Raw genomic sequence first — 20,575 nt, forward strand, 5'->3', positions numbered from 1 at the left:
TGGCTCGAGCCAGATGATATATATGCAAAAGGAATTTTTTGCAGTACACAATTTAAAAGCAAGTTCTGCGGCACTTTTATATACCAGGACCAAAGTTGTTATGTCAAATTCCTATATGTTGGACACAGCATGGAGGAACTCTCTTTTGGAAAACCAAATTTTTTAGTGAAAAGTGTTGTATAAAACCTCTCTTTTCGAAATGTGTATCGTTGGTTGAGAATTATATAACATGGAGAGTGCAGCATATCTGCTTGTGGAGACTGTTATCATATTGTTGATACGCATAATCTCAAGCCATACACCTGCACCTTGTACAATTTACCCCCAATTATGAATTCAACATCATATCTATCAATTTCGCCTCAAATCTTAAAATAGTTGAGCTTGGAATATGAATCCTCAATGACCATTCCACTCCATAAAACAACCTTATAATTCTTACGTTTGTCGTCCACCTATTGCAACTCTGTCTCCTCTAGCTTCCTATTCTTTCTGATTTGATTCCTTTCTCACTTATACATGACGGTTTGGCTTCTGATTTAATCCAACGCGGTAAAATGATAAGATAGTGAAAGACAGGAATCCTGGTCCGTTGATCTTGCTGAACTGGAAAGTCACCAAGTTAAATTATGGAAAGAATCTATGTCCAGAACCAAGTCACCAGTACCAGTTACACAACTCGCAGCTAAGAACTGGATTCTTTGCTTCTCTATTACTTTAATCTGTCACAGAGAAGCACCTTTTGATTGGGAAAAAGAATCACATTTCACCACAACACAGAGTATTATCGAAACTAAAGGGAAACTCAAAAGCTGCTATAGATCAAAATATATTGTGCCATTTATTCTCCCAAAATTAAAGGTTCCTAAGCCATTGAAGAAGAAAATAGGAGAGAACACACGAAATAGTTGAAACATGAGCAGCAACAGGCCTTATAATTTTACACCACATGAGAATTCGCCTGGACAGTGGCATGATCCTAATGCACATGGACCTGAGCACAACAACTGGAACAGATGGCAACCCGCTTTCCCTCGTCCTCCGCCTCCCCGAGAAAGCCCTCAGGTAAGTCTCTTCTTCTCCTATACATGACATAGAGGCTGAAGACAGTATTTTCGACATGTAAATAGATATACATGTGATTAACCACCAAAATTTCAAAAAATATTAGATTATAAACCCGTAACTTTAAAAGTATTATGACTTCAACGATAAAAACCTTAAAGGTTGAACCATCAAGTTTAGTTAGTGGATCTGCATCTGTACATATCTACACCAGAAAGATATCCTATACTTAGAATTGATTTGAAGTGTTTTGTGTTTCACAGAATCCTAGACGTATCGTTCATGATCCAAGGTTGCCTGTAACAGAGAGACCATATCAAGTACCTCCCGGTGCAACCAGGTAAACATTTTCTTCTATCTTTTTTTTCATAATCCAGTCAAAATCCAAGACTGATCATCAGGAACCACTTGCAGTTATCCATATCCAGGCCAACCACGACTTAGGCCACCACATCCTCCCGTTCGAGTTCTACTGCATAACGATGATATACCAAGACATGCATCATATCCAAGGCCAAGCCAACTTCCATTTGATTCTCCTCCCCCATGGTTTATGCAGAACCAGGAAACGTCGAGGGATGAATCCAAATTGAGCCCAAATGAGCAAAAGGCTACCTTGAACAAGCTCAAGAAAGAAATCTACAATCCTGTACAAGCAAAAGTTGCAAAAAAAGTAGGCCTTTATTTTAGAGGCTTGAATAATAACATGAACAATACTACTAGCGAACCGGAAAAAGACAATGATGAAGATGGTAAAAGATGTTCCATATGTTTGGAAGATTTTGTGCCTAAAGAAATGGTGACAGTAACTCCATGCAGTCACATGTTTCATGAAGACTGCATCGTTCCTTGGGTAACGAACCATGGCTCATGCCCTGTTTGTCGATTTGCAATATGTGAACGAATGAAACAGGCAACGGACTCATCGGCCAGGCCTACTACTGCAACAAATACAATACCACATGATATGATGGTGGAACGGAACCTGATTTCCATTATGAGAGCATTTGATGGAACTTTTGAATTGGATCAAATTAGATCCATTCTCTTACCAAGATTAACCAGAGGCTAAATGCGGTTGCTTAATTTTTAGGCTAATGCTACTTGCCTTTCATTTATTCACTTTTTGTTGTAGCTTATTAATGCTTGTATGAACACACAATGAGATCATGCATTTGTTCCTGTCTTACAAATGAAATATTTACTTGAATAAAAAAAGTTCTATTTTATAACTTGATGTATGTACATATTTTGCTAGGTCTAGATTCTAGTAAGAGGAGATTTGTCAAGTTATTTTGCAATTGTGTGTTGTCAAGTGTCAACTATATTGAAATTGCAGTCATTTCTTCAGTTGCTTATACAAAATCAAGCTGTCCATCAAAAAGTAACGAATCTAATCCTTTTAACAATGACTAATTACCAATTAAAGGTCTTGTACATGGTCTAGACTTGTTTCATTAAATCACAATTAAATTATAAAGACTACTAATACAAATTTTCATCATACTCTTAACTAAACTCTTATGGTGGGATCCACAGAGGCGGATCAAGTATCTTACGTTTATAAATTTTGGATTCTAACCCTTGAGTTATTGATTCTAAATTAATAATTCTCACATATTAAATAGATTTTTAAACAAATATAATGATTGGACTAAAATTATTAGATTCTGTCGAACCTATACCTTGTACTCTACCTCCGCCTCCGCCTCTAGGTGAGGAAAGTAATTCTTTGAGATAGGTTCAAAATATTAACCCAATTGTGTAAAAGAGAAGAAAAGAGAGAGAGCCAGTCAATTAAAGGATAACCAATCAGATTTTGGTGGATGGCCAAGTAGGATTTTTATTAAAGAAGTTAAAATAAAAGATATCACTCCCTCCACCCATACTTGTCTATTATACTAAAATTAGATGTTCATTTTTATTTATTCAATTTAAAAAATCAAGAATTTATCACTTAGTTTCTAATTTGTCCTTATTATTAACTATAATAATTTCTCAATCCATTTCCCGAATTTATTATATTCAAAGGATAATATTGTTAACTTATCATTTTATTAATTACTTTTTCTAGTTCAAAATAAGTGTGCAGTTAGCCCTTAGCACACCCTTAAGAAAATATCAACTCTTAGAAAATATAGGTACTTTGATTAAATTACCCATAATGAAAATTTGCATATTACTATTAACCTACCATATTGGGATCTGGGCACTTAGCACTTAAGAAGGGCAATCTGAAAATAAAATTAATTCCTTCGTGAATTATGTAAGTGGACATTTATTTTGAATCAATTTTTTTTTAAAAGAAGACTAAGTGAATACCTATTAAGAAGCGGGGGAGTATTAGTTGCGAAGTCAAACATGAACAAGTAAAAGTTGAGTCAACGAGTACAAAGGTTCTAATTCGACCAAAACTCTTCATGTCGATGCCCCAAAAGAATTGAAAAAAAATAAAAGAACAATTAAGGATGTACACAAAAATTACAGTTGTATCATCTCTATGGTTAATATGAAACCACCCAAGAAAAGAAATTAAGAAGCAATTTGACTAAAGACTAGCCATTCAAATTGATGAAAATCTGCCATAAGAATCCAAAAACTTATGAGGAAATAAAATCTGAGAAACCATCCATTGTGGAAAAGCCACGTAGACAAATCTGAAACCACATCCCTTCCCTCTAAATTACCTTACAACTCATCTTGTTTCTGTATCCATCTTCTTCCCCTTTCCTCTTTCAACTTATCAGGTACTTTCTTTTACTCTGATACTTAGCTTTTAACTTCAATTTTGTAATTGTCTCTTTTTGTTTTGTGATTACAATCTGTTTGTTAAAATGCCTCTGTGAGATATTCTCAAAAAAAAAAAATGCCTCAGTGAGACTGCTTCTTTGCTGTAAGCTGTACAAGCATAGAGATTTGGCTTAGTATTTGAATTGGAGAAAAGGGGTTTTCAATTTATTAGGTACTCTGCGACTAGACTTGTATTTGAATGCTTTTTAGTTCTTGATTTCAACTTTTTAGCTGCCCTTTTTTTGATTGAGTACAATCTGTTTGTTAAAATGCCTCACTGGGACTGTTCCTTTACCTTTAGGCTGTAGTTTCTATATAAGAAAAGACACACACACACAGAGAAGGATAGAAATTGGGCTTAGTATTTGAACGTTTTCTAGCTCTTAACTTCAGTTCTGTAGCTGCCCCTTTTTTTTTTTTTTTGTGATTCCAACTTGTTTGTTATAATGCCTCAGTGAGAGTGTTCCTTTACCTTAGGCTGTAGTTTGTATAATGAAAACACACACACATCGACATGAAGAGTTTAACTTCAAAAATTGGGACTTCCTGGGGCATGTTCTAGTGATTTTGCTTAGTTTTCCCTTTACCCCCAAAAAAGGGACTTCCTGGCGCTAATCTGGATTAGTTGGGCCCCTAAGTGTGTGCCAGACACTGGGTAGGAAACCAAGAAAATAGAGTTTTGGCTTAGTATTTGAATTGGCGAAAAGATTTTTCAACTTCAAGGTTGGTTTTTTTATTTGAATTGGGGGAAAAAGGTTTTCAACTTCAAGGTTGGTGTTTTTTTTTAAAAAAAAAAAAAAAAAAATCTTATTCTGGGTGAAACACACATAACTGGCTATGTTATAAGTGGAGGATTTGAATTTTTGACATAACAAAATTTGTTTTTACTTGTCTCGCTTATTTTGGTTAATGACCGGTAGAGGCGAATCCAGAATTTAAAGTTTATGGGTTCTTACAACCTCAGGTTAATAGTAGTATAATAATACTGGGTTAGTTGATTTTTTAATAATATATACATGGTCTGGGCAAAAACTATTAGGTTCCTGTGAACCTGTATACAAGCCTCTAGATCCACCCCTCATTACTAGGGAAGTGATACCCAGGTGCCAAGCTAACATTTTTCTAGACAAAGTGTTGAAATTTGAAATAATCGAAGTCTTAAAATGAGTGATTTTTACTTTAGGATGGGTGTCCTTCACTCTCCTGCAAATGGGCACAATTGAAACTCAAAGCAGCATTCAGAATCATGTCGCTTAAACATTATATTCCCGATTCTGATTTGATAGGGATTCTGTTTGTTTTGTAACTTAAACATAATAGAGATCCATGTTTAAAGCTAACTTCTGTTTAGTACTTATGTTGAGTTAAACTACTATATACATGGTAAACCAATAAAGCATAGGTGTGCACAAGTATTGTTATCGATGCTTGCAGTTCCTCACTAATTTTTCGTGCATTTGAAAGAATAAGCATGAATTACCCATACCTATGCTAAACCGCTTGATACAGGTATGTTAAAGTAAATTAAAGATCCATGTAGTATAGGTTGGGTCTTGGTCACTACCCAGTGTAATCCCACAATAGTGGGGTCTGGGGAGGGTAAGATGTACGCAGCCTTACCCCTACCTGGGTAGGGAGGCTGTTTCCGATTGACCCTCGGCAACCCTCCTCCTTTATCCGGGCTTGGGACCGGCAATGTGAGCGAGCTCACACAGGCGGAGTTCCATGTAGTATAGGTTAAACTTCAAAAATCCGATGTGAAGCATTTACATGCAGTAAACCCTCCTAAACTTTTGCTGCATAATTTAACTGGAAAAAAAATTCATGCCAACCATAAAGGGAACTAGGAGTTACCCATTGTTAGATGAAATTGACAAGCTTTACGTGGGTTGCAGAATAGTCATCATTGAAATTAATGGTATTTATCTTAAGCCTGTATTAACTTGAGATGAAGAACGGAAAAGGGAAAAGGTTTCCATCCATTCCCAATAATTTAGAAGTAATCTAGATGGGCATGACACCAGTTCTTTGCCTGATTGATTTATTTCCTTGTGACTTGCAGTTATCAACTTTGTCATGTCTTGTTTGCAAATTTATCAGTAGAAGTGAACTGTGCAGGTTTTTTTTTTTTGTGAGTGTATCAGTATGGCTACTTCATCAGTATGCATAGCGGGAAATGGTTTATCTACCCATAAAACACAGAAAGTTTCTAGGAAGGAGATCTACGGCAGGAAAATTTTATACTCCCCAAATCTTCCATCGTCCAGTAAAACATCAAGAGTAGTTGTAAAAGCATCGCAAAGGCCGATTGAAGGAAGAAGAGGCTTTCTCAAATTATTGCTTGGAAATGTTGGGCTTGGAGTGCCTGCTTTGTTAGGTAATGGGAAAGCCTATGCTGCTGATGAGCAGCAAGCTGTTTCTAACTCAAGGATGTCTTATTCTAGATTTTTGGAGTATCTGGACAAGGATAGGGTGCAAAAAGTAGATTTGTTTGAAAACGGAACCATAGCTATTGTTGAGGCAGTATCTCCAGAATTAGGAAACCGGATTCAGAGGGTTCGGGTACAACTACCTGGGCTTAGCCAGGAACTCCTTCAAAAGTTCCGGGAAAAGAACATTGATTTTGCTGCTCACAATGCTCAAGAGGACTCAGGTTCTTTCCTATTCAACTTGATTGGAAATCTAGCATTCCCGCTTATTTTGATTGGTGGTCTTTTCCTGCTGTCAAGGCGGTCTGGAGGAGGAATGGGAGGTCCTGGTGGGCCTGGCAACCCACTAGCATTTGGTCAATCAAAGGCTAAGTTCCAAATGGAGCCAAACACTGGTGTGACATTTGATGATGTTGCTGGTGTAGATGAAGCAAAACAAGATTTTATGGAGGTCGTAGAATTTTTGAAGAAACCTGAAAGGTTTACTGCAGTGGGGGCTCGTATTCCAAAAGGTGTTCTTCTTGTTGGTCCACCTGGTACTGGGAAGACCCTGCTAGCAAAGGCAATTGCTGGTGAAGCGGGTGTTCCGTTTTTCTCAATTTCAGGTTCAGAATTTGTTGAGATGTTTGTTGGTGTTGGAGCCTCTCGGGTCCGTGATCTTTTCAAGAAGGCCAAGGAAAATGCTCCCTGCATTGTATTTGTTGATGAAATTGATGCTGTTGGGCGGCAAAGAGGGACTGGAATTGGAGGAGGGAATGATGAAAGGGAACAGACCCTGAATCAACTATTGACTGAAATGGATGGTTTCGAAGGAAATACTGGTATAATAGTTGTTGCAGCAACTAATCGTGCAGATATTCTTGACTCTGCTTTGCTGAGGCCAGGACGGTTTGATAGACAAGTAAGCATCTGTCCTTGTGTCCTCCGGTTTTCAACTGTGAATTTAGCAAAAAAACTAAATTGGAAGCTCTTATGCAGGTATCTGTTGATGTTCCAGACATCAAGGGAAGAACAGATATCCTAAAGGTTCATGCTGGCAACAAGAAGTTCGATTCGGATGTGTCTCTTGAAGTTATAGCCATGAGGACACCTGGTTTCAGTGGAGCAGATCTTGCTAACCTCTTAAATGAAGCAGCCATTCTTGCAGGTCGGCGTGGAAAGACAGCAATTGCATCCAAAGAGATTGATGACTCAATTGATAGGATAGTGGCTGGAATGGAAGGAACAGTCATGACTGATGGAAAGAGCAAGAGTCTGGTGGCATATCACGAAGTTGGACATGCCATCTGTGGGTGAGTGCTGCACTAGCTAGTTACTCTTGGCTCCCAATTCACATCATATAAACCTTTTTTATGAAAATATTATGAGTTTATTATTGTGTTGGCATTTAAATTGTGTTCTTTGCGATGCAGAACTCTCACTCCAGGGCATGATGCTGTTCAAAAGGTCACTCTAATCCCACGTGGTCAGGCAAAAGGTTTGACCTGGTTCATTCCTGCAGATGACCCAACTTTAATATCCAAGCAGCAACTCTTTGCTAGAATTGTCGGTGGACTTGGCGGAAGAGCTGCAGAGGAAGTGATCTTTGGTGAACCTGAAGTGACCACTGGTGCTGCTGGTGATTTGCAGCAGATCACCGGTTTGGCAAAACAGGTATGCATATTCACTGCCATTTTTGTGTTTAGGGATTCTGCAATGGAATATATGTTGAGGTAATCTACAGAGACTGGAAATTATACAGATTGATTGGCTTGAAGTCTCCCCTTTCTTTCAAAGATTTTAGAAATAATGAGCAATACAACTACTCCCTCTATTTCAATGTATGCAGTGTAGTTTGGCTTGACACGGAGTCGAGAATGAAAGATTTTTTGGAAGTTATGGTCTTACACATGCCATGAAATTTCTGAGGCTATAAAAATATTCAGTAAGGGTAAAATGGAAGGTCTAAAGTTAAGAATTGTTTTCAAATATAAAAACGTAACATTCTTTTTGGATGGAACTAACAAGAAAATAGGGTCACATAATTGGAACGGAGGGAGAAGCTTTTATCTTCTTCTTTTTTATTATTCTGAAACTCATCATTCTGAAGATCTGACAAACTGTCCATGCAGATGGTTGTAACTTTTGGGATGTCTGAACTTGGCCCATGGTCACTCATGGATTCTTCAGCCCAAAGTGGTGATGTAATCATGAGAATGATGGCGAGGAACTCGATGTCAGAAAAGCTAGCTGAAGACATTGATGTTGCTGTGAAGAAGCTTTCAGACAGCGCATATGAGATAGCATTGAGCCAAATCCGCGCCAACCGTGAAGCAATTGATAAGATTGTGGAAGTCCTCCTTGAAAAGGAGACGATGACTGGAGATGAATTCCGTGCTATTCTCTCAGAGTTTGCTGAAATTCCTGCTGAAAACAGAGTCGCTCCTGCTGTACCTACCCCAGCAGCTGTATAATAAACATATGCTGCAACTTGTATAATTCATACACACTCATCATCTATCTAATTGTTCAGGGTATATACGATAGCTTAAGATAGATTATCAAAAAGTTAAATATTTTATGCATGTGCGTTGTAAGCTATTTTCGCATTTGAAATATAACTAATGGTTTCTTGATCATAATGCTATGAGATGTTTCATTTCCTGTGGTTTAAGCACTTCTCAAGGCTCAAGCTCCTCACGCCCAACCCACTGACATGTATTATGTATTTGTTAGGTCAGTATAAACATCAGGTACGAATAAGTTCTTACCCTCAAGCCTCACATAGCAATATGACCATACAAACGAAGATTTATCCATGAAGTCCCTTAGCATAACGCTGTTGTTTGTTACTGTGAAACAATGTTCACAAGATCACTTCAGGTTTGTCTAACTTACTACATCTAAGGAGTAAAACAGGAAGTTCAAAGAATGATCTGTACCCAAATAGCCAACCAGATTCACTGCTTACTTTTCCTAGCAGGCATACATATTATAATTAGTTTGACACATTGCTTGATACTTCATTAAAGGGGATACACAACATTAAAGGTAGAAACAGACTCCATATTTGTTGTTGAGCTCGTCCAAGAGGAAGACATCTTAGAGATATTATTGAATATTGCAAATACTTGGTGAAATTCAACAAGGCGACTATTATTCATATCTAGAGAGAGACAAATAAATGTATAGATTTTCTGAAGGTCATAGACATAAACAAGATTTGGTACTATGGGAAGATGCAATCAATCAAATGCAGTTTTTGCTCCCGGCAGATTCAAGCGATGTTGCTTAGTAGTTATCAATATACCAAAAAAATTATAATTGTATATATTATACGTCTACCCACCATTTTTGTTTAAACGATCAGATAAATGTCTATTTAGGTTAATTCTTCTCAAAATAACAAACAGCCAACTTAAAAAGCAATGCCAAATTAGGTAAAAACAACCAACTTAACCAATCCTATAATACAAGAATCTACACCAAAACTGTAAGCCCAAATGAATGGGACAATCTTGTTTGAGACCTCTGAGACCAAACTCTCGGCCATTCTCAACAACCTCAACTGAGTTTTCAATCCTATGTTCTCAAGGTTACATAAAAGAAGCTTTCAACAAGTTTTCTTTCCTAATATGGAACAACCCATCTCATTTCTCTTTCCTTTTACAATCTTGCATCCAAAAAAACTCTTTTTCACTCACCAAACAGCTGCATTCACTTATAATAACATCTGGTTGTTTCAAAGACAAATTTGTTTCAAACCATTTGCTCAATGCTTACACTAAATTGGGTCAGTTAGATACTGCGTTTCAACTATTTGATAAATTGCCTAAAAGAAATGTCATGTCTTTTAACATTTTGATTGGTGGGTATGTTCAGATTGCTGATTTGGATAGTGCATATAAGTTGTTTGATGAAATGGGTGAGAGAAATTTGGCTTCTTGGAATGCGATGATAACGGGGTTTACTCAGTTTGAGTTTAATGAAAGGGCATTGATTTTGTTTTCGAGAATGTATGAGTTGGGTTATTTGCCTGATGCATTTACACTTGCAAGTGTTTTAAGAGGTTGTGCTGGTTTGAAAGATTTGAATAAGGGTAGGGAAGTTCATGGTTGTGTAGTGAAATTAGGCTTAGATGGGCATTTGGTTGTTGCAAGTTCGTTGGCACATATGTATATGAGGTCTGGTAATTTGAGAGAAGGAGAAATTGTGATCATGTCGATGCCAGCTCAAACTGTGGCGGCTTGGAATACACTTATTGCTGGTAGGGCACAGAATGGGTGTTTCGAGGGTGCATTGGAGCTGTATAATATGATGAAAATCGCGGGTTTTAGACCGGATAAGATAACGTTTGTTAGTGTTATCAGCTCGTGTTCAGAGCTGGCTACGATAGGACAAGGGCAGCAGATTCATACTGAGGTTATAAAAACTGGAGCGATTTCTGTGGTTGCTGTTGTTAGTTCGTTGATTAGCATGTATTCGAAATGTGGGTGTTTAGATGAATCCGAGAAGATTTTTGTGGAAAGGGATGAAGCTGATATTGTTTTGTGGAGTGCTATGATTTCTGCTTACGGGTTTCATGGTAGGGGAAAGAACGCCATTGAGTTGTTTCACCATATGGAGCAGGAAGGACTAGCACCTAATAATGTAACTTTTTTGAGTTTGCTATATGCTTGTAGTCATAGTGGGATGAAGGATGAAGGGCTTGAATTTTTCAACATGATGGTGGAAAAGTACAATGTGGAGCCTCAACTGGTTCACTATACATGTGTGGTTGACCTCCTAGGAAGAGCAGGCCGATTACAGGAGGCTAAAGATCTTATTAGATCTATGCCTGTGAAGCCAGATGGTGTCATATGGAAGACGTTGCTATCGGCCTGTAAAATTCATAAAAATGCAGATATGGCTAGAAGTATGGCTGAAGAAGTTTTGAGGATTGATCCTGATGATTCAGCTTCATATGTGCTCCTTGCTAATGTTCAAGCGTCTGCTAAAAGATGGAATTATGTCTCTGAAGTGAGGAAATCAATGAAGGAAAGGGGAGTAAAGAAAGAACCAGGAATAAGTTGGCTGGAGTTGAAGAACCAAGTTCACCATTTCGTTATAGGTGATAAGTCTCATCCACAGTCGGAAGACGTTGATGTGTACTTAAAGGAATTGATCGCGGAGCTGAAGTTAGAGGGCTATGTTCCTGACACAGGATCCGTTTTGCATGATATGGAATTAGAGGAACAAGAGTACAATTTGGTTCATCACAGTGAAAAATTAGCTATTGCTTTTGCGCTAATGAACACCCCGGAGGGTTTTCCAATTAGGATAATGAAGAACTTACGAATTTGTGGTGATTGCCATATGGCTATTAAGTACATATCCAAGGTGAAGAATCGAGAAATTATTGTACGCGATGCCAGTAGGTTTCATCACTTCAAAGATGGTTGTTGTTCTTGTGGAGATTATTGGTGAGATTGCATTTGGTAATCCGGCTGTAGGTAATAGTCATTTCCTTTCTCACTTTGAGAGTGTTCATGAACCATTATTTCCTCCATTAGTTGTAACAATATTAAATAAAATTGAAAGAGATTCACAAACTTAGTTCATAATTAGATCTTTTATTTTTTTTTCATTCATATTGAAAAGTGAGTATTTCTCAGAGCACAATGTGTCTAAATGTACTTACATACACTTTATTCAAACTTCCTCTGTTAATTTTTGTGGCATTGTATGTAACCCCTAGGCCCTAACTTTGGCAAAATAGAGATTTGACTACAAGCTCGGAGATTTTTACTTTTTTTTCTTTTTCCTTCTTACTTCTTTTCACGCAAGCAAACTCGGAAGCCAAGGATATAAGATGATTTTCTTTCACATGTGACATAAAGAACCGTCTATTGGTGAGTTTACGGGAACTAATATGTTCTTGGATAAGCATATTGAGAATAACACCACAACAATTTATTTTATGGCATTGCATTGAGACAGATTATGATTTTGGATTCAGAAAACAAAACCATGAAGAAATGCAAAGAATATTGCTATAAAAGTGGCATGGTATCACAAGAACTCATCAGATGATCCTACATATTCTCCCAAAAATCAACATAACGAGTTAAGAAATATTTAGGGGCAGAATGAATAAACATATACGTAGAAGAAAAAGAAAAAAAGATATGATGAAAATAGTTATGGATAGTTAAGGGTGCGCCCAGACGTAGTGGTAGCCAATTGCCCGTCACGGAGCCTTAATTTAGATCGTGACAAACTTGGTCTACTGCTAGGATAGATGGCAAAGAGACCTTTACGATAAGAAAAATCCTAATTCTGTAAAACCAAATATTCTTGCATTAACTTGTATCCACACAATGTTTTTGATAGGATCAGAAAAGAGGAGAGAAATCTTCTCAATTCACATCATTAATCTTATACTGTACAACAAGAAGACTACCAAAACCATCGACTCAATCAACATAGTTTGATGCTTATTGCCAGCCACAGCCATATCCACTGACACTGCTAATCTAAACTAGGTCCACATGTGACCAACTTTAAAAAAGACAACTTCAATATACTACCAATTCAAGTATCAAGCAGCCACAAAGCAGTCTTCAGTTAAAGCTTTGCCACCACAATTAACATAAACAGCCTGAACAGCGTCATTTAGTTCCAGCATAGTTCGGGAATGATCAAATCTTTCGTCTGTCCTAATAAATTCTCTGTCCCATTCGGTCTTACAGAAATCACGTCTAACATCTTCGGCTCAGTTCCACCCTCCTTGCAGTTCTCCGATTCTGCATGAATGCTCAATGCCCTCCAGCACTTGACAATTTATTTTCAAGCAGCACTCGCCTGTGCTTCTCCCCTTCTCATAACTATATTACATCCAGGCTAGTGATAAAAAGAATAGAACAATCAGAAAGGAAAGAATGATAGGACAAGATATTGAGATTCCATTTTCTTAAACCTCGAAACCTACTCAAATGGACAATGTGTCATCTTCGGACCTGGAATATACATTCAGTAGAGAAGGTAACCAAAGCAAACCAAGCATCTGGTAGCTAAATTCAGTCGGAGTTCTCGGGTTCATCATCGGAAGTCACTGGAGTATCAGTGGCTTCAGCAAGGGAGTCTAGCATTAGCACCACCTCAGATGTGTCATCCAAATAATACTTCGCTTTGCTAGGTTTTTGTCCAACTGTGCAAGCAAATACCTTGGTATCATACGAAATAATATTTCTGGACAAAGCATCGCCAATGATTTCAAACATATCTTCGTCAGATCTATCATCACCAATGCAAAGCACAAAATCCGCCTGTTTTCCTTTCGCCGCTAAAGATTTAAAGACTTTTTCTGCAACTAAACCTTTGGTGACCCCCTAGAATCAAAAGAGAAAATTAAGGTTATTCAGAACACATGCTAGGATCGACACATTACAGACTGCAACCAATGCTTATAATACACATCAAAAATTGTTAAAGAAAAAGATAAGTTCAAGATACTCAAGAATTTGACAACAGCCATCAGAAAAGCAGAAAAGAGAACACTAATATTGTTGTTAAAATTATTACTTTTAACAATATTTTTTCTAGACAGGAAATATATGCCAGGGGTCACTTGTCAGTTGCAAGGAAATTGCAGCATTCAACCAATTACTTACATGAATGTTAGTAAATACTAAAGGCTCTTTGGTTTGTAGATAAGCTACGCATGGATTAATGGCGCATGGATAAAAATAAAGGTATGCATTTAATATGGAGAATGATAATAGCGAATTACAGAATAGGGATAGCTAATGGAGATCGATGCAAGCTTGAACGCATACCATCCGCACTTACTAGAAAAAAGAATATACACCTGTGTCTACTATTTAGGCAGAATACCCTCACCCATTCTTACTGAGAAACTGAAAGAAGCCTCAAAAATAGAAGAAAGGGTGAAAAGTGAGGAAGAAAGAGATGTAGAAATAGAAACTGCTTCCGAAATGAAGGGGACTAAACAGAAACAAGAGGAATCCACTGAAGAAGATCCTTATCCTTCTCCTGCGCTTTTTTCGGAAGAAGGGTGGGATCCGGACAAAATCGATGAAACAGAAGAAATCCGAGTGAATGGAAAGGACAAAATAAAGGATAAATTACACTCTCAACTTACAGAGACAGGCTATAAAAATATTAATACTAGTAATAGTCCAATTTATGATTATGAGGATTCTTATCTGAATAATAATAAGACGGGGAACCCAGACATCTCTATTTTTTCCGCGGGGAATCTTTAGAATTCCCACTGCTTAACTTTCAATTCGCCTCTGAGCATCAAGTGAAATGTGAATAAGCTTGAACACATACCATCCGCACTTACTAGAAAAAATTATATACACCATCCATATAAGCAATATCACCATCTCTTTTTGTAGGCTTTTTTCTTTTTGGTATATCTCTTGTACATGGGTTTTTGCCCACTCATTAATGTAATTTTATTACTTTATTTAAAATAAAATACAAAGAATATACACCATCCGTACAAGCAATATAACCAACTAGCAGCCCAGAAAGCAACTGCCAGACATGTATAAGTTGTATCATGTATGGTCAACAGGAATATTCATATTTCTCATCGGAAAGCCCCATAGCAACAAAAAGAAAGTATTATCCAGAGATCATTTACGGGAGACCAAACACATCCCAGTGTACTGTTTTTGGGTGAGGAGACTGTCATCAATAAGAAAAGGGGTCATTTACTAAGGGAAGCTAAGTACCATTTGTTAAATGTAATTCTTGGAATATAAGCAACAAATAAGAATGAAAACATATTGGAAACTGGGATAAGTAATACGTGCCTGAGGCTTCACTTCCACAATGTGCTGACCGCTTTTCACGGCAACCGGTTCATTTGCTAAAACACTCTCCAGATGATCAAGCATCTCCTTTGCCTGAGAAAACCCAAATCCAGAATCCGCATCACGATACTGCCACACTATAGCACTTTCTTTTCTTTCTATGCAAGAACCATCTGTTGCGTCTGTATAGGATTGCATCACAGGTTCAGCAAGATGCATCCAACCAAAATCAGAGCTCTGACTGCATACTTCCCATTCCTGCTCTCCTTCCCATCTGCATTGTCAGAAGATTAAAAGTTAGCAAACGTAAAAGAGAAAAAGAATGACCTGGCAAACAGCAAACCCTAATTCATGCACATAATCTCAACATTCACTAAGGCACAATTGCCACGGCATGAAGTTACATGAGTTAAGTTGACTACAAAACTATATTAACGATCAGAGGCGGATCCAGGATTTGAAATCTGTGGGTTCAAACTTAAATTTTTTAGCATTGAACCTATTATATTTTTAAAGTTAGGGGTTCATATCTATTATTTATTACAATTTTAGTAGGTTTTTACACATAAGTTTATGCTCCGTGTCGAAAGTTAGGGGTTGAACCCCTACATACAATGCTACATACGCCTCTGTAATAACAATAATAGAAAATGTGATTAAATAGTATCAACAGAGATTTGGAAGGCACTGGGAAGATTGGATTAATAAATGGATTGGAAGTATTGAAAGATGTGAAATCTGCATAGAATTCAGTAGAATACTATACCATACTTGTAAGTTCTAACACCTATATCGAATGTTAGGAGCATCCTAAAATGATGAGATAAATGGCCAATATCACTTTTACTTCATTTGCAAGAATTCTCAGTCTATGTTACACCTTTTACCAGCACACTAGTGACTAGACTATTTATTTAGACCATACAAAAAGTAGATACATTGTACAGGGAAATAGAAGAAACAGACCTCAAAAAGTAGCCATGTTCTGCTGCAAGTCCCAACTTTTTACAAGGAGAAAACCACTTGGTTAGGCTTTCCCTCCCCCTTCCACTAACAATGAAGGTTGCGCTGTTTGGATCACCAGAAATTTTATTCAGGATGGAGATAACTTCAGCACTTGGAGACTTAATGATAGAATTCTGCGGCATCACAGTTCCGTCGTAGTCCAGGAATATGGCCCTGCTCTTAGACTTAATATAAGCGTTCACAATATCATCAATTGAGAGCTTCCTGAAGTTGGGATCTAGGGAAACAACTCTAAACCCAAAGCCCAAACCAATGCCATAGCATCTTTTCCTAAAGTGATCAGCACAAGTTCTCTCCATATCTTGCAAGAAACTTCTCGACCAATAAGCAACATCATGGGTGCTTATGTAACGGTAATGCTTCTCATGTCGTAGCTGTTTCTCAGCCTCATTCATTGATACAGCCTCATTCATTGCCTCGGCAGTTGCTTCGACATTCCATGGGTTAATACGGATGGCCCCACTTAAGGAAGGTGAACACCCTATGAATTCCGACACAACGAGCATGCTCTTGTCGGGCCCACCCACTACACCTGAATCTGTTTCTGCACCCGATACACCATGTCGACAGACGATGTATTCATATGGAGTCAGGTTCATCCCATCCCTAACAGCTGTGACAACAACACATTCAGCAACACTATAATAAGCCATCCGTTCGCTACTTGACACAGGCTTATCGATATAAACTATAGGTTCATACCCAGGCTTGCCAAATTGCTTATTAATTCTCTTGCAACTTTCCTGTATCTCAGCCTGTATTTCTTCTAAATTTATTCCTTTACCCCTCATAGGATTAGCAATCTGAACAAGCACAGCCTGCCCTTGCCACTTGGGATGCTGTTTGAGCATGTGCTCCATTGCTAGAAGCTTCAAGTTGATACCTTTGAAAATATCCAAGTCATCAACTCCAAGCAGAACAGTTTTTCCTTCGAATTGTTGTTTTAGCTCCTTAAACTTTAACTCTTTATCTGCAATTTTCTTCATGGACTCAATGTGACCCATATGTATCCCTACGGGCATAATCTTGATACCTACTGTCCTTCCATAGTATTCCAGTCCTATATAACCTCTTTTAGACTGATACTCTAACCCCAGCATTCGACTGCAACACGAAAGGAAATGTCGAGCATAGTCGAAAGTGTGGAATCCAACAAGGTCGGAACATAGCAGAGCCTTTAGTATTTCCTCTCTAACAGGAAGAGTCCTGTATATCTCAGATGAAGGGAACGGACTGTGAAGGAAAAACCCAATTCTCAATCGATTGAACCGCCTTCTCAAGAAAGTCGGCAACACCATCAAATGATAATCATGAATCCAAACAAAATCATCCTCGGGATTAAGCACCTCAACCACTTTCTGTGAAAACATCTTGTTGGCAGCAACATATGCTTCCCACATAGAACGATCAAAGCGTCCTCCGTGGTCGGGTGAAAATGGCAACATGTAGTGAAAAAGTGGCCACAAATGCCTCTTGCAGAAACCCTCATAATACTTTTCCAGAATATTAGGTGGAAGAAACGTCGGCACACATCTAAACTTATCTAACAGATAGCTAGAAACATCATCCTGTTCAATCGGATCAACGTCAACAGATAAAGACCCAACAAATAATACTTCCATATCTTCAGGTAAACCATCCTTAAGTCTCAAAAGCAATGAGTCCTCATTCCAACTATAGCTCCAACCTTTATTATCCGGTCTCCTTTTCGCTTTCAATGGCAACAGATTCGCCACAACAATCATTCGATCACCAGCAAGTGAAGATTGATTATCAGAAGACACACTAACAGCCTGGTCATCATCCAGCTCACATATACTCCCAGGCACTGTCATTACTCGCGACATCCGTCTCCGATCCCTTTCCCTTCCCATTACTGGGAAATTCCCAGATGCCAAATCCAAAAGATTCGTATACGATCTCGACATCATCTTGACAAAGATTCTTGCTTTCCTCTAATTGGAGATTCTCAATTTTCTGCAATTACACCATACAATTCAAGTTTAACCATACTTATAGCCAAAACAAACACACCCTAGCTCAATAATATCAAAATTGGTAACCTAAAACCAAATCACAGAGCAAAAGTGCAAAAAAAATGCTGCTTAGAATAAATCAGACAGAAACCCATGTAAGTAACTAGATAAAGATATGATCTTTAATCATACCCACATGAAAATAATTCAAACAAAGTGAATCAAGCATTTCAAAAGTTTAGTTTCAAAACAAAAACACATCATACATCATACAAAGTACAGAAACAAAATAAAATGGGAAACCCATGCAAGTAACTACATAAAAATATGATCTTATACACACCCAGATGAAAAATAAACATACAAAGTGAAATCAAGAATTTATATAAAGTAAACAAACAAAAAAATTAAATGGGTAACCAAGATTTTACCTTAAAGATTCAAAAAGCCTCAAATCTTGGATCTTTTTAACTGAAAGATTCAATCTTTAGGGTTTGCTAAGGATAAACAAGAAGGGTTGTGATTTATTTTCAATGTGAATGTGAAAAAAGGTTATTTCCAAATGGGCACAAAAGAAGTCTTGGATATGAATATTCAGAGAAATAAATTTTTTTTCCCATTAAAATTGAGTAGTTATATCTGATCTTCAAGCGAAAAATTAAGATTATTTCCTTGACTATGACCTAGATATATTATAAAAAAATAGACGTGCAATGCATACGTGAAAGTGTGTGTTTAAAATCACCAAATGAGGATGTCTATTTTCTGTAAGCTAAGGCCACCGAAAGAGGCTAAAAGGGGAAGGGATAAGGATAAAAGAAAAAGTCTTGCATAAAGGTCCAAAAATAATCGAATACATTGACATATATATGTGGGTTTTTTTTTTTTAACGGAAAAGGTTAAAATATATTATCGAACTATAAAAATGGCTCATTTATACCACCTGTTAATAGTTTGGTTCATTTATGCTATCGCCGTTACCAAATGGCTCATCCATGCCATTTTTTATTAACTTCGGTTTTATAATACCAGATATGACACGTGACCTCCAACTAGAGGTTCACGTCGTTTATTAAACCAGCACAAATTAAACCCGAAATTAATGGATCGGGTTTTAGTTTAATTTAGAATTTAATTTGTGTTGGTTTAATAATGAGGTGGACCTCTAATTGGAGACCACATGTCATATCTGGTATTGTAAAACCGGCGTTAATGAAAAATGACTCATCCAAGCCATTTAGGTAATGGGGATGGCATAAATGAGCCAAACTATTGACGAGTGACATAAATAAGTCATTTTCGATAGTTCGATGGCATATTTGAGCCTTTTCCCCCTTTTTAATGACAGTGGTGTCCGAATCAACTTGAATCAATTATTTTTATTAATGGTGGTGTTCGAGCCAATTTTAAATTGTTACTTCTCACCAATACAAGCATAGAAAGTTCTGCTCACCCAAACTTAAAAAATGAAAAGAAATCATTTAAGGATCATTTGGCCGAACACGAGGTGATCCGAGGATTATAGTCTTGCAATTATAACCAGTATAAATAATCTCACTTTTTACACGAGACCAATAATTTCATGATTTTGATATAATTTTTATCCTAATTTTAGCTAATACACACAAATATTAATTTATCCTGATTGTAGTTAATACTCAAAATTAAATGTTGAACAAACCAAAATTTCGGATTTTATATTGAAATAACCGCCTAATCCATATAACCAAACGGCCCTTTATTATTTTTTCTTCCGTTGAAATCTCATAGTTCTCTTCCCACTACATTTGACCATTTGGTTCAGCCCTTAGATGTCATATCTATGTTTTCTGGCCAAATAAAAATGTTTAGTTGAACAACTTAAATATTGAGGGCCTTACATTTGTGGATTAAACCAAAAACTAATAAATATATGCTATGTCTATAAATGTTAAAAATTGACAGCTCACCCAAAATTGTTTACGAGATAACGGGGGCAACGAAATCTTAGTTGAATGTGATTGATGTTGTCAAAATGCACAAGGTTAAATTTGTGTTTATCGTAAAAGTGAAAAGGTGAAGATAAATTATAGATAAGGAGTTAAACTTTAATTTAAATTGAGAATAAAGAAAAAAGTTGTTCAAACTAAAGAAATTTAACAAAGTACTAGTAAATGGTAATTGACAACCATTTCAGCAAAGATATGCCGTAACATCTAATAATTGGATTTTACTGATGTCACATGATGTTACTATAAGTCTCAACGTGCACTTGGTGATGGAAGTATTATTTATTTGGAACACTTCAAACTTTACTATCTTGTGTTTCTTTCGTCGTATTTCTAATGAAATACTGAAATTTAAGAATAAGATTTTTTGCATTTTATTTTAGTATAGAAATTGCATCGAAACTGTTACTATAAATCTTACAGATCCGACAATATAACCATCATAGATTTTAGTAGATATATAGGATTCCTTTATCTTTAGTTAAAATTTTCAG

At 37.0% G+C, this 20,575-nt stretch overlaps 4 protein-coding genes across 6 annotated transcripts; 3 read left to right on the forward strand and 1 right to left on the reverse strand.

The window, feature by feature from the left end:
• Positions 1-118: 118 nt before the first annotated feature.
• On the forward strand, positions 119-2,299 carry LOC132616713 (early nodule-specific protein 2-like). Its single transcript, XM_060331305.1, has 3 exons — positions 119-1,065; positions 1,329-1,405; positions 1,480-2,299. Exons 1-3 carry the CDS (start codon positions 916-918, stop codon positions 2,135-2,137), a joined length of 885 nt encoding a protein of 294 aa, XP_060187288.1. The 5' UTR covers positions 119-915; the 3' UTR covers positions 2,138-2,299.
• A 1,311-nt stretch (positions 2,300-3,610) lies between these two features.
• Positions 3,611-8,925, forward strand: LOC132618745 (ATP-dependent zinc metalloprotease FTSH 2, chloroplastic). Of its 2 annotated transcripts, XM_060333745.1 has the most exons (5): positions 3,611-3,812; positions 5,974-7,185; positions 7,263-7,576; positions 7,697-7,937; positions 8,396-8,925. In XM_060333745.1, exons 2-5 carry the CDS (start codon positions 6,001-6,003, stop codon positions 8,735-8,737), a joined length of 2,082 nt encoding a protein of 693 aa, XP_060189728.1. In that variant the 5' UTR covers positions 3,611-3,812; positions 5,974-6,000; the 3' UTR covers positions 8,738-8,925. The 2 variants fall into 2 exon arrangements, with proteins under 2 accessions (XP_060189728.1, XP_060189729.1); XM_060333746.1 differs by lacking the exon at positions 3,611-3,812 and having other exon boundaries at positions 5,957-7,185.
• Positions 8,926-9,322: 397 nt separating this feature from the next.
• LOC132617392 (pentatricopeptide repeat-containing protein At2g41080) lies at positions 9,323-11,866 on the forward strand. Its single transcript, XM_060332383.1, has one exon. It carries the CDS (start codon positions 9,771-9,773, stop codon positions 11,727-11,729), a length of 1,959 nt encoding a protein of 652 aa, XP_060188366.1. The 5' UTR covers positions 9,323-9,770; the 3' UTR covers positions 11,730-11,866.
• Positions 11,867-12,579: 713 nt separating this feature from the next.
• LOC132617391 (probable alpha,alpha-trehalose-phosphate synthase [UDP-forming] 7) lies at positions 12,580-18,871 on the reverse strand. Of its 2 annotated transcripts, XR_009573721.1 has the most exons (5): positions 18,525-18,871; positions 16,058-18,094; positions 15,092-15,365; positions 13,262-13,633; positions 12,580-13,145 (listed from the first exon to the last, which is right to left on the reverse strand). XR_009573721.1 is itself a non-coding variant. In XM_060332382.1 (4 exons), exons 2-4 carry the CDS (start codon positions 18,046-18,048, stop codon positions 13,322-13,324), a joined length of 2,577 nt encoding a protein of 858 aa, XP_060188365.1. In that variant the 5' UTR covers positions 18,049-18,094; positions 18,525-18,871; the 3' UTR covers positions 12,580-13,321. The 2 variants fall into 2 exon arrangements, 1 of the variants encoding a protein (XP_060188365.1); XM_060332382.1 differs by having other exon boundaries at positions 12,580-13,633.
• Positions 18,872-20,575: the final 1,704 nt, after the last annotated feature.

Source organism: Lycium barbarum, chromosome 11 (assembly GCF_019175385.1).
Source record: "Lycium barbarum isolate Lr01 chromosome 11, ASM1917538v2, whole genome shotgun sequence".
Taxonomy (NCBI): Eukaryota; Viridiplantae; Streptophyta; class Magnoliopsida; order Solanales; family Solanaceae; genus Lycium; species Lycium barbarum.